At 41.5% G+C, this 17,443-nt stretch overlaps 1 protein-coding gene across 3 annotated transcripts in view; it reads left to right on the forward strand.

The window, feature by feature from the left end:
• Positions 1-17,443, forward strand: part of cstf2 (cleavage stimulation factor, 3' pre-RNA, subunit 2) — a 58,148-nt gene that overhangs the window by 13,219 nt on the left and 27,486 nt on the right. For 2 of the 3 annotated variants that reach the window (XM_067996931.1, XM_067996933.1), the window contains exons 7-10: positions 1,653-1,797; positions 3,079-3,141; positions 5,487-5,543; positions 17,031-17,178. In XM_067996931.1, the coding sequence (XP_067853032.1) occupies positions 1,653-1,797; positions 3,079-3,141; positions 5,487-5,543; positions 17,031-17,178 (413 nt within the window). The remainder of the gene's footprint in view (positions 1-1,652; positions 1,798-3,078; positions 3,142-5,486; positions 5,544-17,030; positions 17,179-17,443) is intronic. The other variant, XM_067996932.1, reaches the window with a different exon arrangement.

Raw genomic sequence — 17,443 nt, forward strand, 5'->3', positions numbered from 1 at the left:
CGTCTGGTGAAGGTTCTCCCACAGTGCTGTTAGGTAGGGAGTTCCAGGATTTTGACCCAGCAACGATGAAGGAACGGCGATATATTTCCAAGTCGGAATGGTGTGTGACTTGGAGGGGAACGTGAAGGTGGTGTTGTTCCCATGTGCCTGCTGCCCTTGTCCTTCTAAGTGGTAGAGGTCGCAGGTTTGGGAGGTGCTGTCGAAGAAGCCTTGGCGAGTTGCTGGTACACACTGTAGCCACGGTGCACCGGTGGTGAAGGGAGTGAATGTTTAGGGTGATGGATGGGGTGCCAATCAAGCGGGCTGTTTTGTCCTGGATGGTGTCGAGCTTCTTGAGTGTTGTTGGAGCTGCACTTATCCAGGCAAGTGGAGAGTATTCCATCATGCTCCTGACTTGTGCCTTGTAGATGGTAGAAAGGCTTTGGGGAGTCAGGAGGTGAGTCACTCGCCGCAGAATACCCTGCCTCTGACCTGCTCTTGTAGCCACAGTATTTATATGGCTGGTCCATTTAAGTTTCTGGTCAGTGGTTACCCCCAGGATGTTGATGGTGGGGGATTTGGTGATAGTAATGCCGTTGAATGTCAAGGGGAGGTGGTCATTGCTTGGCGTGAATGTTACTTGCCACTTATGAGCCCAAGCCTGGATGTTGTCCAGGTCTTGCTGCATGCGGGCACGGACTGCTTCATTATCTGAGGGGTTGCGAATGGAACTGAACACTGTGCAATCATAAGCGAACATCCCTATGACATTCTTGTCATTTTAAAGTGGTATCCTGCTTCTATGCCTGAAAGCATTGATTTCTTCCAGAGGTACAGCTGCATGGGTACTGGTGACCCTCCGGTATCTCCCCTATGTGGCCATTTTTAATATGTAATCCTAGATGGTGCGTGTATGGCTATTTGGTTGTAGTGGGCATGACAGCCAAGCCTAATCCTTCTAGGGTTGCTTGATAGTAATCAAGGATGGGAACCTTGCTTGATTTTCCTTTAAGTAACCAAGGGAAACTGAGGCTAGTGTAATACCCCTCCTGTAGGGGCAGCTGAAATCCTCTAACTCAACACTTGGGCCCTCGGAGACAAACTTGATGAGCTACTGGCTGATCTCTATAATTAATAATCAATGTAAGTCCTAAGAATATTTATTAGGTTGATTCTATCGTTACTATGTTTAAGATATCAAATAGCTTTATTAATGGTGCAGTGTGATGGTGGGTATTGGTGCAGAGCAATTAGGCACAGGTTCACAACATTCTCTTTATCCATCACATTAGTGGTCTGAGTGGTGCCACTGGAGATTCAGTTCTAAAGTAGAGCCAGCCACCTCTCAACAGATAGGGCAAGTTACCAAAGGTTGCAAAAATTGCATTGTTAGAGGGTCTGTGTATTTTGCTCTTTGGTAATTCATGACTGGAGAATTGTGTCTCAAGAATTTTTTAAAAATAAAAACACGGAAGGAAAGGATATATGATAGCTTCTATTTTAGTGGAACACTACAGGGAAACAGCTGATAGCCATAGGATAAAGAACAGTAATAAAATATCTGTTTTGTAAATAGTACCACAAAATGTTACCATTTGAGCAGAAAGTGGCTCTTGTGTAAGTGTATGATATATGTGTTTAATTTTTGTATTTTTAACTTCTCTCTCAATTAGGGTGGGTTGCATGTGAATGGGGCTCCTTCTATGATGCAGCCACCTATGCAGACTGCAGTGTCTGTTCCTGGGCCTGGACCAGTACAAGGACCAGGAGGACCAGGACCTGGACCTGGACCAGGACCTGGATCGGTTGGGCCTGGAGGTATGAAAGAGTTTTAAAATCCACTTTGCAGAACACAACTGAATTTCACTCTTTATCTAATATAGTTTTCATTTCCAATTTTTCTCATTGCCTTTGGTTTCCATCACTCTTTATCTACTTTTCCAGTGAAATAGCAAAAATTGAAAATATATTTTCAAAATACACATTCACCAGAGATTATCAGTCTCCTAGGTTGTCGATACCACATTTGAGCAGAGAACAACCATGAGCCCAAAAATCCGCAGGCCACAATCTTGATATTTATGATGGGATCGCATCTGCATTTGCATGGGTCTGGTAGGTGCGCAGACAACCATGGACACATCTTGGATGCTGGCCTACCATCCGGTAAGGAGGGGGGCCATCCCAAGCCCAAGACCAAGAAAGCTCTTGTTGACCTCAACTGAAAGATGCAACTTTATCAACTAGGAGTAAATGCTTTTAAATGACCACCAAAACTTTTGTAACACCTCAACTACATTTACCAGCCTTTGCTCCGTACCCCTTGATACCCCAACATTGGCTGGAACCCCGGTGTATGCGGTTCTCAGCTATTTTCCATGCTGTTTCACTGGAGCTACATTGATAGTTTGTTGAAACAGCCATGTAAATTCAGCACCCTTGTATTTTGACCACTTTATTCAGAACCTCCTGTTTCAGTTTATTGTTGCAGTACTCTGTTAACGCCACTAGATGGAAATCAAACAATGTAGAACCTACTAATGGTAACTACTAGTAGAAGCCGAGTATTGTAACAGTTTAATTTATTACATCATTTAATCAACTGCGAAAGAGGTTATCATGAATTGGTTCAACCATATCTTCAATTCTCGGTAATTTGCGTATTATTAGCAGCCTTGGAGCGAAGGAACGTCTAAAGGGAGTATTTTTGGTCTAAGCATTTACCCCATCTGTCAGTACCATCAATTACTGACCCTAGTGGAGTATGTGAGGTCAGTGGGAGGGCACTTCATTTGCATGGTTTAAGCAGGTGCTGACGCCTCTATGGACACATCTTGGACACTGGCCTAACATCCGAGCTTTACTATGCATCTAACATATGCTATACCTGATCTGGAAACGTGATGGGTACCATGAATCAAAGTGCCCCATTTTTTAGCATTAAACATTTCTCTTTTTTTCTCCCTCCCCGATTCTGTATAGCAATACTCCCATGGCTGATAGATATATGCTTTAGTGAGGTAAATTACAATTTTCTCATTCTAACTCACCCACATAGACTTATTTCAATAAACCATTTGCTTGAATTACTGCTTACAGGAAACATGCAGCCTCAGATGGGTCTCCCTCAATCAGGACCAGTGCCAATGGATAGAGGACAAGGTATCGAGTTTGTTGTTGTGTTCTGGATATTTTTTAACTTGCTGATTGGGCTTTGAAGAGACAGTGCCCCCTTTCTCTTTTTGTTTCTGACCAATCATGGCTATGTAACTTAAAAAATAATTGCACCCTTCTAATGAGAGGGAGGGGGCCTCTGTTTGAATTGTAGGACTGAGTAACAACTGATAAGTTCTGTTCTGAATGAAAAGTAATCTTTTCTCACAATGAACCAGTGGATACACTATAACCAAAATCATTGATCTCTTTTGATTTTGTTATTTTATTTTTTCCTTATTCCAAAATATCTTCCAAATCATTTTTCCCACAGTTCACTAGATACCCCCCCCCTCAAACCCCAATTCCTTCAGAGGGGTATAATATAATTAAAAGGGGGTACATGTGCAACCATGCCCATGTCCTTGGTTCCTGTTTCACGTAAGCATAAATTTTCTTGTTCTCCATTTTGTGTTGGTGCTCAACTTTACTCCCAATTCCTTTCACACTGAGTTGGGCAGACGGTGCAGTGGCATGGGGTGTAAGGGCCGTCATTCTTGAGCTGTTCGTTCACATTTTTCTGAGCAGCAGAATTCTGGAAACAAACCAGCCTCCTGTTGACTTTTATTGATATGTAGTGTGGATTAGATCAAGGAAGTACTGGGCTGAAAAATACCTAACGAATCATCCCCAAAACAGAAATAAGTTTAGCCATAGGCTGATGCTACCTGTGTTCCATTTAACCAAGTCTCTGAATGAGGCGAGGTCTTTTCTTTTACCTGAACTGGATCCCAACCCAGAGCTCGGGTTCCAAGGGCATCTTCTAAAGTGCCACAGCCATCCTCTCCAATGAGAAATTTTAACTTGCTAGACTGTATTGTAAAAATGTTACTCATTTTGAATTACAGTTTAATGTATATACATTACATTACAAAGGAGTGCTGTCTCTTTGGGCACGTGGTTAAGTAGAAAGTGTGGTGTCCTATTGTGTGATGATATTCTAGATATCCTTAAGAGTTGTAGACAGTCCTAGTGATGATGTGTGGCATGATCTTTTAGCTTCTTTGTGTTCCATGCATCATTGTAGCCCTCCCCTCTTCCATTTTCCATTTTGAGTTCAGGAGCACTGTTGACTCAAGACACTGTTCATTTCTTCATTTTCATTTTAATAATTTTTTACTTGTAGTTTATTGTAGTCTTCAAAATGAACACTGGTACAGCCAAGTGAGCAAATGCTGATAACTAGTTACACCAGAATGGAGGCAACGATGAAAGTGAGCTGTGCTGTGTAATTCTATCCGATTAATAGCTTGCAAGTTATTCTTGGATTCTGGGTGATCCAGATATGCAGTTCTTTATTATGTGAAGAACATGCATTGGGTGATACACTAGGAAGATAATTAATCTTTTATCTTTAAAAAAAATCAGTATTTGGACATCTTAAAACAATTGAGCATATTAGGCAGTTGGTATCTGAGAAATATGAGTATTCACATGCTATCTGGTCTAGTGATCTGTGTTTGCCACAGATTGCAAGTTTGACTCCAAAGATAATATGCTAAATATATAATTCTGATTTTACTAAGTACTTTCAAGTATTTCCTACCAAATTTCCTTGAACGGACGATACTTATATGTTTTGCTTTCAAAGGACAGTTTTATAACTGTCAGAATATAGAACTGCTGAGTATAGTTTCTAGCTCCCTTAAGGTTTACTGGGGACTCCTCTTAATGGTTAATCGCTGTGGATAAATTCTTTTGGTCTTCAAAGCTACCTGCTTTTTGGCAATAAATGTGGTTTTCCAAATTAAAATAGCCAAACCTAACTTGCTGGAACAATAGAAATTCTTGACAAACCTGTTTGATAGAATCTCCTGCATTACACAGCATTTTGCTATATTGTACCACTTTATTTCCTTGTTTCTCTTTTTAAATTCTTTTTGAGTACAGATTTAATCAATATTTTGTTTGTTGCTTATTTCACTCATCTAACCTTGTCAGTTTTCATATTGAATTTTTTTGTGGCGGTCATCATGGAACCCTTTTCCCTTACTGTTAGCGGTGGATTTCCTTATCACTGATCTTCTCCCTCTTCTACTGAGAATCCTTGTTCGTGCTATAGTGGCCCCTTGTTAGAATGCTCTCTGATAGACCATCATTTTTTATGGCATGTTATATAATGCTGTTCAGTAATGTGCCAGTTACAGCTTATATTGCCGTCACCAGAAGCCTTCCAAAGAGAGTGTTCTAAGGAAGGGTTATTGCATGTGCTTCTGTTACTTTTAATGCGCAAACCTGAATGTTATGAAGGACAGGTTATCCACTGCACTGTTCTTTATCTCGTGTTCTCACAGGAAATATGCACTCACCTGTGGCCTCCGCAGGGACTGCACAGATCGAGAGAGGACAAGGTACCAGTCTGATTGAATTTTTAACCTCTGATCTTATAACTAACCTGTAACAGAGAGGTATAACCCTTCACTGGGTCACTTTCTCTTTGAGAGATGTTCATTTTTGTTGGATGAGATGTAAGGGTTAAACTTTTGAAACATGAAATGTATTTCCTGTTGCAGATTTGAGGTCAGAGGTTAAATAGATGGTATTTTACTGTGATAAATTTAGCTGAAAATGTATTTCATTGGTTATGTTATCTAACAAGAATACAGTTTCCCAGGACAAAACCCCAGTGACTAGAAAGCATGAGGAATGTGGCTGCATTGCAAGGATCTTAGTTAACATCTTCCATATCAGGAACTTAATAGTATGTAGCAGTATGCCGACCATATTGACTTCAAAGTCTACATTAGAAGGTATTTAACTAAACTGCAAGTGGATAAGTAAGGATGCATGATTGACTTTCACACCAATATTTTTGACTGATTTAGTAACCACATATGACACCTTAGCATTGTGCAACATCATAAGTTTTGGTGGTCATTTAAAAGCATTTACTTCTGGTTCAGAAGTTGCACCTTTTTTAATTGAAAATGGATTTTTAAAAGATTGTTTGACAGTTTAAATAGTTATGTATTTCTCTGCCCCCTTACTTTATTTCTGTTTTCCTTGACAATATGCACCATGGCTTAGAAGAACATAAGAAATAGGAGCAGGTCTTGCAGTGTGCAAGGCTACTGCTGAAAATTTCATGGGATGGTGTGGCGTTGTTGGTCTTTAATTTTCCTCCTGACTCTCTCCCTGGGAGAGATTTTCTAACCTCTGTTCACTGCTTCCTTTTGCACGCCTAAATAGTTTAAAGATGCATTCGCACTGCAGGTCTGTCATCAGTTTTAAGTGGTTTTTGCTATGCACCAGTGCCAAACTTGTTCAATGCAAATCAGAGTTAAGCCTGAACTGACCCTGGAGAAAAGTGGAGTGCAATTTCTGGCTCCAGGGAATTTTGCCTCACCACTCCCACTATCTAGTCTGGCCTCGACTCCGGATCAGATCAAAGCTCTGCAGTCCTGCCACATCCAGTCGTGAATGGTGGTGGACAATTAAACAACTAACGGGAGGAGGAGGCTCTGTAAACATCCCCATCCTCAATGATGGTGGAGTCCAGCATGTGAGTGCAAAAGACAAGGCTGAAGCGTTTGCAACCATCTTCAGCCAGAAGTGCCGAGTGGATGATCCATCTCTGCCTCTTCCCGCTATCCCCACCATCACAGAAGCCAGTCTTCAGCCAATTCGATTCACTCCACGTGATATCAAGAAATGGCTGAGTGCACTGGATATAGCAAAGGCTATGGGCCCAACAACATCCCAGCTGTAGTGCTGAAGACTTGTGCTCCAGAACTAGCTGTGCCTCTAGCCAAGCTGTTCCAGTAAAGCTACAACACTGGCATCTACCCGACAATGTGGAAAATTGCCCAGGTATGTCCTATCCACAAAAAGCAGGACAAATCCAATCTGGCCAATTACTGCCCCATCAGTCTACTCTCAACCATCAGCAAAATGATGGAAGGTGGCGTCGACAGTGCTATCAAGCAGCACTTACTCACCAATAACCTGCTCACCGATGCTCAGTTTGGGTTCCACCAGGACCACTCGGCTCCAGACCTCATTACAGCCTTGGTCCAAACATGGACAAAAGAGCTGAATTCCAGAGGTGAGGTGAGAGTGACTGCCCTTGATATCAAGGCAGCATTTGACCAAGTGTGGCACCAAGGAGCCCCAGTAAAATTGAAGTCAATGGGAATCAGGGGGAAAACTCTCCAGTGGCTGGGGTCATACCTAGCACAAAGGAAGATGGTAGTGGTTGTTGGAGGCCAATCATCTCAGCCCCAGGACATTGCTGCAGGAGTTCCTCAGGGCAGTGTCCTAGGCCCAACCATCTTCAGCTGCTTCATCAATGACCTTCCCTCCATCATAAGGTCAGAAATGGGGATGTTCGCAGATGATTGCGCAGTGTTCAGTTCCATTCGCAACCCCTCAGATAATGAAGCAGTCCGAGCCCGCATGCAGCAAGACCTGGACAAGATCCATGCTTGGGCTGATAAGTGGCAAGTGACATTCGCGCCAGACAAGTGCCAGGCAATGACCATCTCCAACAAGAGAGAGTCTAACCACCTCCCCATGACTTTCAACGGTATTACCATCGCCGAATCCCCCACCATGAACATCCTGGGGGTCACCATTGACCAGAAACTTAACTGGACCAGCCATATAAATACTGTGGCTACGAGAGCAGGTCAGAGGCTGGGTATTCAGCGGCGAGTGACTCACCTCCTGACTCCCCAAAGCCTTTCCATCATCTAGAAGGCACAAGTTAGGAGTGTGATGGAATACTCTCCACTTTCCTGGATGAGTGCAGCTCCAACAACACTCAGAAGCTCGACACCATCCAGGACAAAGCAGCCCGCTTGATTGGCACCCCATCCACCACCTTAAACATTCACTCCCTTCACCGGCGCACTGTGGCTGCAGTGTGTACCATCCACAGGATGCACTGCAGCAACTCGCCAAGGCTTCTTCGACAGCACCTCCCAAACCCACGACCTCTACCACCTAGAAGGACAAGGACAAGGGCAGCAGGCACATGGGAACAACACCACCTGCACGTTCCCCTCCAAGTCTCTCACCATCGCGACTTGGAAATAAATCACCGTTCCTTTATTGTCGCTGGGTCAAAATCCTGGAACTCCCTTCCTAACAGCACTGTGGGAGAACTGTCACCACATGGACTGCAGCGGTTCAAGAAGGTGGCTCACCACCACCTTCTCAAGGGTAATTAGGGATGGGCAATAAATGCCGGCCTCGCCAGCGACGCCCACATCCCATGAACGAATAAAAAAGAAATTCAGGTTGCGTTTATACTATAACGCGTGTTGCAATGCGAAGTGGAACTGCTTTGCTCTAATGTTTTAATTATAGTGTAAATGCGCCCTAAATTTGAGATGGAATCCAAAAATCTTCTACAGGCATATAAATAATAAAGGAGATGTACTCATGGAGGCAGAGGGCATGGCCGAGGTACTAAATGTGTACTTTGCATCTGCCTTTACCAAGGAAGAAGGTGCTGCCAGAGTCTCAATAAAGGAAGATATAGTTGAGATACTGGATGGGCTAAAAATTGATAAAGAGGTACTAGAAAGGCTAGCTATACTTAAAGTAGATAAGTCACCCGTTCTGGATGGGATGCATCCTAGGCTGCTGAAGGAAGTAAGGGTGGAAATTGTGAAGGTAATGGCCATAATCTTCCAAACATCCTTGGATATGGGGATGGTGCCAGAGGACTGGAGAATTGCAAATATTACACCCTTGTTCAAAAAAAGGTGTAAGGATAAACCCAGCAACTATATACCAGTAAGTTTAAACTCAGTGGTGGGGAAACGTTTAGAAACAATCCGGGACGAGTGTGGATTGATTAGGGAAAGCCAGCACAGATTTGTTAAAGACAAATTGTGTTTAACTAACCTGATAGACTTGGTCAAAGAAGTGGGTTTTAAGGAGCGTCTTAAAGAAGGAGAGAAAGATGGAATGTTAGAGGTATTTAAAGAGGTAATTAGGTGGGGCCTAAGAAGGGAGGGGAGATGCACAGGAATGGTGAGTTCAGAGGGGAGGCTACTGAGACGAGGGTGAGACCACGGATGGATTTAAACACGAGATCGAATAGAATAAAAGTTACAAACAGTCTGGTTCTGCCTAAGATAGTGACTGGGCAGGATGGTGCAGTTGGTGGCAAGAATGTGGAGTTTGGTGGAGGCCAAAGATGGTGGCTTCAGTCATCTCAGTGTAGAGCTGGAGGAAATGGTGGCTCATCCAAGACTGGATGTTGGACAAGCAGTCTGATAGCACAGAAACGATGGAGGAGTCGAGAGAGGTGGTGGAGAAATAGGACTTGGTGTCATCAGCTTACATGTCTGCGGATGTTGTCACCAAGAGCAGCATGCAGATGAAGAGGAGGAATCCTTGGTGACTGCTGAGGTGACAGTGCGGGGCAAGAAGAGAAGCCATTGCTAGATATTCTCTGGCATTGCTTGGATAGGTAAGAGCGGAACCAAGTGTGGACAATCCCATGGAGCTGGACAATGAAGTAGAGGTTTTGGAGGAGGATGGTGTGATCAACTGCGTCAAAGGCTGCAGAAAGGATGAGGAGGGATACTGCACCACAGTCATGGAGAATGCTATTCATAACTGTTCCATTTAGTGCTGTGGGGATGCAGAAACCTCGTAGAGATTCAAATAAAGTTGCAGGAGAGATAGGAAGCGACAACGTTCAAGGGCTTTGGAGAGCAAATTTTTTTTTTTTATTCGTTCACGGGATGTGGGCGTCGCTGGCAAGGCCGGCATTTATTGCCCATCCCTAATTGCCCTTGAGAAGGTGGTGGTGAGCCGCCTTCTTGAACCGCTGCAGTCCGTGTGGTGACGGTTCTCCCACAGTGCTGTTAGGAAGGGAGTTCCAGGATTTTGACCCAGCGACAATGAAGGAACGGCGATATATTTCCAAGTCGGGATGGTGTGTGACTTGGAGGGGAACGTGCAGGTGGTGTTGTTCCCATGCGCCTGCTGCCCTTGTCCTTCTAGGTGGTAGAGGTCGCGGGTTTGGGAGGTGCTGTCGAAGAAGCCTTGGCGAGTTGCTGCAGTGCATCCTGTGGATGGTGCACACTGCAGCCACAGTGTGCCGGTGGTGAAGGGAGTGAATGTTTAGGGTGGTGGATGGGGTGCCAATCAAGCGGGCTGCTTTATCTTGGATGGTGTCGAGCTTCTTGAGTGTTGTTGGAGCTGCACTCATCCAGGCAAGTGGAGAGTATTCCATCACACTCCTGACTTGTGCCTTGTAGATGGTGGAAAGGCTTTGGGGAGTCAGGAGGTGAGTCACTCGCCGCAGAATACCCAGCCTCTGACCTGCTCTCGTAGCCACAGTATTTATATGGCTGGTCCAGTTAAGTTTCTGGTCAATGGTGACCCCCAGGATGTTCATGGTGGGGGATTCGGCGATGGTAATGCCGTTGAATGTCAAGGGGAGGTGGTTAGACTCTCTCTTGTTGGAGATGGTCATTGCCTGGCACTTATCTGGCGCGAATGTTACTTGCCACTTATCAGCCCAAGCCTGGATGTTGTCCAGGTCTTGCTGCAATTAAGTTTGGAGATGTAATAGTTTGCAAGGACAGAGGAGTTTGCTGGTCAGTTTTTTGAGGAGTGGAATGATGGTGGATTTGGACTAAGACTGGAATCTTTTTACTTGGAATTTTGAAAAGCTCATTGAACGAGTTGGCTTTGAAATTGTGATCTGCGTAATTCAGTTCACCCAGTGAATGGTGAAATTTCACACAGCACAGACGCCTTGTTCTGAATATGGTTTGACTTTATTGGACAAAATTGTTTGATGTTTTAAAACTATGCATGCTACTTCTGAAAGCTAAATAAATTACTTCACAAAACGTGGTCATTCCCATTGACTATTATTGATCACTATTTCACTTGTAGTGGTTTCTATTAAGTGCATTGGTTAAACCCTCTGATTTTACTGCCTCGGTATGATTTCTTTTGTGAAATAGTTAAAAGGAAGTGATTTTACTGCTTCTGTATGATTTCTATCGTAAAGTAGTTCAGTCACTGAATTCACTTAATACTCAATCCACTGGAACTATTGTGGAATGTGGCAATAATGGAATTTTACCTCCAATTAAATCACTGACTTCATAACATCCTTTTCAGTATAGATCTTCCATTGGGAATCCAAGCTGTTTATTCAAATGTAAGGCTTGTACATATGAGGTGTCCTGAATTGTACTATGGATCATTTCCATATGCTAGCAGACTGTTACTAAACGCCAGTTTCCTGTGTAGGTATTTGTTTTTCTGCAATGATAGGCGTCCATGATAAACATATTTAAATTTGTACTAAGTTCATAACAAAACACTCCTCTTTCCAGGGTGCAGCATTGCCAAAGGCATTATTTATCATGGTTTCGCTTGACTATTGAAAATTTGCCTTTACTGCTTAACTTTCGAGGGCCTTATGTCAGTGGTTCTTATCAGGGTAATAACTTCCCCTGGAAGCAAAGATTTTTACAACACCTCTTTTGCACATTCAGATTAACCTGTGATTCTTTTGACTTCTGTCTGAGTCTATAGTCATAGCCGTTCAAAAATAATTAGGCCAACTTTCTTAATGTACCTTTCATTATCATTTAAATCTGAGAATTTCACTCCAACCATTATTTCCTGAAATATTTTACCTCAGCAGGATTGTTGATTGGATCTGAGGTTTTCCTAAAAATAGTACTCTATTGTTTACAATTATTCTGGATTTTGTACCAGCAAAGGATGTAGTTTAGTACCACAATCCACCCATACCACATTTTTTTGTTGGGAACTTAATTTGTTATAATTGGGCATCTCATTAACACTTTCTTTTGTCAGAAATGTAATTGGACCAGCATAATCATTCTCATTTAGGTCAAAATTTTCAATTGGTTGAAAAATGTTTGGATCAGTTGTATGAATGTGTTGTGCATCAGTCGGCCTATCCTTTTCTTTGCCATTGCTTAACTCTTACATCTGCTGAGCAATATGATTTCCATCTGCCTGACCTGGCTCTTTTGGGTCCAGTAATGCTTCAGCTTATGGTTTGGTGAACTTGTGAATGCCATTGCAATGACTTCTCTATATTTGTATTGCGGGCATCTAATTACCTTGGTTTTCTGAATTTTAATTTATCTTTTCTATTTCCTATAATAATTTGGAGTTTTCCCGGTTATCTCTATGGGCCGATGATTGATGTGACAAAAATTAAGCATCTTTCTTGGATAATATATTTCTAACCACAATACACACATGGGGTTAATATTGGTTCCTGCTGTCTGTTTGTACAAACTATGGGAATATGCATTATGATATAGCAGGCTAAAGATATTGATGAGTTTCGGATCCTGTTAAACAAAATAAAGTTTAATACATTTTCAAGTCTTGCACTTCTCAAGAAACAGCCACTTTATAAGCTGTTTCTGCTGGGTATTCCTTTGTTGAATTTCTCACTACTGGCTGAAGAACTCAGCCATTAAGGACTGTAATAGAGCTGTCCCTTTGTGGTATAAAGGCAGTGGGAGGTCCCATCTGGGTAGCCCTTTTTTTTAGAATTGTATGGGTCTCTGTAGTAATCTTCTGGGGGAGTGGGGTTTCTTAATTCATGGTGACCATGAATTTGGTACGATAGATACCCAATCCTTTCTTCAAATTTTTGATCCATTTGTGTTACTATCGATTAGTTGTCAATTATTTGATCATCCAATATGCGATTGGCACTCATTTTCTGTCATTTCTTTCTAAGATCGTTATTTTCAAAATTTTGATTCTTTAACACACCCTGTTGTCATAATACTGCTGCTAAAATACACACATTCAGCCTTTTTTGGGACTAACTTCTGATATTTCTTCATATTCTGCTTTTGAGCGAGCTGTTTCAATTCCTTGTTCCCATGCTGAATTATACCTCTTTTTCATTGTGAGTCACATTGGTACACTCCCTCTTTCTGTACTAACTCCTCTTGTACTCTCCCTCTGAGTTAGTACTAGCTCTGTTAAATTTTGTGTTGGCTCACTTTGACTTTGAGTAATTGCTTGTCCTTTTTCCCTACATTCTTTTTCCATGTCCTGGAGTTCTGCCTCCTTTTGCTGAATTTATGTTTCCTACCCTGTAACTTTTGGATGTGGAAATAATGTTAGCATGATACGAGAAGAACAAATAATTATTTACTTTCAGAAGTATCATGAACATCTACAAGTTTATAATTATCTGCTTCCAAAATCTGTCAACTATTTGTCAACCTTGTGAGTTCCTGTGCTTAGCACCGTACAAGTACCTTAAAATTTCGGAAGGCAAAATCTCCAGCTGGAAGAGTTCATCAGCTATGATGACTATCAAGTTTAAACAAATGCTGGGAACTATATTTAAGTCAAGTCACTTTTGATCAGCTCAGTGGAATGCTTCTTTAAGTCTTTAAGCATATTAAACCCTTGATTTTACTGCCATTATGGGGTTTGTACTCAAGAAATGGTTAAAGCCTCTGATGCCACTTTATGTAGTCCCTGTTGAAGTAGTGAAACTTGGAGTGTCCAAAGCCTTTGTGGGCCATTTACATGAATAACATAGAACCTCATGGCCAAGTAGATTTTAAATGAATGTTTCCATTAACTTTCATATATCTCAAACTGCATGAGCTAACAAAACTTGTTTTGACACTGGAATTTATTCACCAAAGAGGCAACAGTGTTAAGAACAGAAAATTCAAACCTCCCAAGCCCACAAAATTCAAAACTGGCCAAACCAGCAAGTAGGAAATATAAGTGCAAATAGATCAGAGTTGTCTAGGCGTCATGGGTCGGTTTGCCAAGGCTCATGGGCCAACACAACTTACAGGCCATAGTTTAGACACCTGGGTTAAATGTTCTGATTTTACAGCCTCTGTAGGATTTATATTAGAGTGAAATGATTAAATTCTCTGTTGACTCTGGAAGTTCCGTTGCAGTAAAATTGCTAAATTTTCTGATTACCAGGGTTGTCGAGTTTCTGAAGTGGTTAAATCCTTTGTCACTTGATACTCAGTTGATGTGAAAGCCGTAATTTAGTGGGCACTAATGTGTAATTTATGGCATCTTAGAAGCATTCTTTCAATATAGATTTCTGTTATTGCCTTACCTTTATTGCAGAGTAGTTTGTCACCCTTGTTATTTCCAACAACGTTCACCTGAAGAAGGAGGAAGCCTCTGAAAGCTTGTGAATTTAAAATAAAATTGCTGGACTATAACTTGGTGTTGTAAAATTGTTTACAATTGTCAACCCCAGTCCATCACCGGCATCTCCACATCATTACATACACATGGAGAGATTCCACTGAACCCAGTTAAATGTTTAGAGTGAGCTTTGTTAATTGAAGCTACAAGTCATAGTAAAATACAAAATATAAATGCATTCATGTTAAAATATTGTTGAATGGCCAATATTAAAAAATTAAATGCATATTGTGAACAAGGACTCCACTTTTCTGTCCTCACCACAGCTTTTCCTTAAAGGTTAGCTGTTGCCTCACTGAATCCCCATGGATAGGTATCTACTTCTATCCCAAAAAACACTGTTTCATAGCCCTGAGGATTATTAGTGAGACAATATTTTAATTAATAGCAGAAGCTCCCGTTGGCACAAAGAACAGCTTTCTTTGTGTAGTTCTTTGCAGTTAAAACTGTACCTATGCCATACCCACATCTAGTGGTGAATTGTGAATCTGAGAACTTTTGGAGACGTACCAGACTTCTCTATGTACTGTGTGATTGCATCTTTAAAACTGTTCATAAATGTAATGCAAGCTATAGTAGATTGAAGAAAACACCAGATTGGATGGCCCCGAATATGGCTCAGTGGGGCTTTTGCTTTGTAACTCACATTTTTGTAAAACTTTATATTCCCAAATTAAAGAACAAACCTGGTTGGCTTTGTTATTTTAAAAAATCTATCTTTGTTATTAATGGTTTCCTTGTGCCTGAGGTAGTCATGCTATACGTTGTGTATTCTTGCAGAGTAACCTGACATTTTGACAGCTAAAATGTAACTGATAGACAAAGGTTGATCTTTATTAAGTGAGATTGTCCAATAATGATCGTGGCAGAGACAGGTTAACCTGTTCTGGAGCATAGTGGGTTAGAACTGTGAACTCCCATATTGGGAAGCAGGCTGGAGTTCATTCTGCAACTGTCGAGTTGTGGTCTTAGTACAGTTTATACTTTGCATCCAGCTGCATTATCATCGTCCCTCACTTGGAGCATTTGCTAAATATGAGAAAGCTCTGAATTGTTTTCTTTTACTCCAGTAAAAATTGCCCAGGTTGTCTTATGCCCATAGCAATCATTGGTCAGGAATCAGAATAAAGACTTCTGTGGCCCGGATAGTAGGGAGCCAGCATTTGGATCCTCATCATTGAGGGAAGAGTTAGAACGCTAGAACTCTGGACTAATTCCAGCCAAGATGTTTGCACTTAATGAAGGTTTAGAGACATTAAGAAATGGTTGGAGACTTTTGCATGATTGGCCAGCTGTGAGAGGGTGTATTCAGAGTGAGTGGGTCTCAACAATAATTTCAAATCTGTTCAAATGTGATTAAAAGAGGAGGGGGAAGCATGCAGTACAAGGTTGAGAAGTCTTGATGTGGAATCGAAGAGCTGATTTTAATAAGGAGCGCATGGTGTTTTATCAAAATTTGTGCAGGGACGAATTGTTCCAAGATATTTCTTGTTCCAATATTTAACTCATTTGACTGGAAATGTGCAGTGTAAACTTTAACATTAAAATAAATATCTCAAAACCTAGATCTTGCCTGTTTACTTTTTAAAAATGTATTGGTGCTGCTTTTGTTTTTTTTAAAGAGGTGTTTTTGGGTCAACTTGAGTCTCAGTATGTTGCTTAAAACAGTTAATGTTGCCATATAACACAGAAAAACCTTTCTATTTCTAAAATTCAGCTGTAAAATAACTTGCAGGTTAATAAGATTGTCATTTACTATCATCTTGCATGGTATTTAAAGGCTATATAACTTGAATTGAGCCTGTCCTGCAGATTTTGTTTTTGTAGTCAGAAGCAAATCTAACCTATATGCAGAGTTGAGGCTCTTGAATTATTCTGTGTGCAGTGGTTAAAATCTCCAAAATCAGGCAGATGCATATCATGATATTTGCTGCATGTGAAGCTGGCTTGCCAGCAAGTAGTAGTCCTATGTGATTGTGAGGGGAAACAAAGTGAAATGTTTTGTATCTGCAAGACCAGAATACTAAAGGCCTATTGCAGCATTGAACAGAGATTAGTTTAAAGCTGTTTGTTATGCAGGTTTAGGATATTCTCATTTGCTATCTGAGCTGAATGGTTGCTTTAAATTTGCATTTTTAAATATATTTGTTTGTAAGAATGCACATTAAAAAAGTTTATACAGTTTTACAGAGCATAAATTATTTAAATCTCTAAAAGGGTATTAAAGGCTAACTGTCAAATGGTTGCGTTTCTAGTTGTCCGCTGTGGCATAGCATAATTGAATGCTGATTGTTGCATGGTGTTTAGAATGGCAGGAAGCTTATTAGTACCACTTCATCTTGATCTCAGATGTGTTACAGTTGGGAAGCATTAACCGGGTGACAGATGCTTTTCCTTGGGGAGGTCGAATCATCCTTAAGCTTCACCCATGCATCATTCAGGACTAGTTTTGCAGTGGCCTGAAGGCCTGGGAGCAGGTTACCCACCAGGCAGCTTGGCTGCAGATGTTGCAGCAGGCAGGAAATAATCATTAATGCTCTGTGAAGCTGGAAACCCCATAAAATAAAAGGATTCAGCTTCCTTCCCATCTGTTTTATTGTAATGTACAACATCATGCACACACTTTACACATCTTTTGACAGCGATTCTTTTTTCCCTTCCAGTCCCAATCCAGGACCCCAGAGGCAACATGCAACGGGGTCCCCCGGTAGGTGGGGCTCCGGCTCCAGCTCCAAGAGGTTTGCTGGGAGATGCACCAAATGATCCACGTGGAGGGACTCTGCTTTCTGTCACTGGGGAGGTGGAACCTAGGTAAGTGGTAGCCTGTAAGATTTTTTTTATAACTTGCCTAATTGTTTCCTTGCACACTTCTGAGTTGAGAAAAGGAAACTTGGCCCTTGGTTTTCTGTTTTGCCTATAATTTCTGATTGCAAAACTGTGTGTTTTTGAGTTGGCACCTAATATTCATTTACTGGCATTGTAGGTTGGTGCTTCATGAAAGAATATAACGTGGTTACAGATCCACAATTAGTCACGTACCCAACAAATACTTGATTTTGTTAATGTCTGTCTAGAG

Source organism: Heptranchias perlo, chromosome 15, assembly GCF_035084215.1.
Source record: "Heptranchias perlo isolate sHepPer1 chromosome 15, sHepPer1.hap1, whole genome shotgun sequence".
Taxonomy (NCBI): Eukaryota; Metazoa; Chordata; class Chondrichthyes; order Hexanchiformes; family Hexanchidae; genus Heptranchias; species Heptranchias perlo.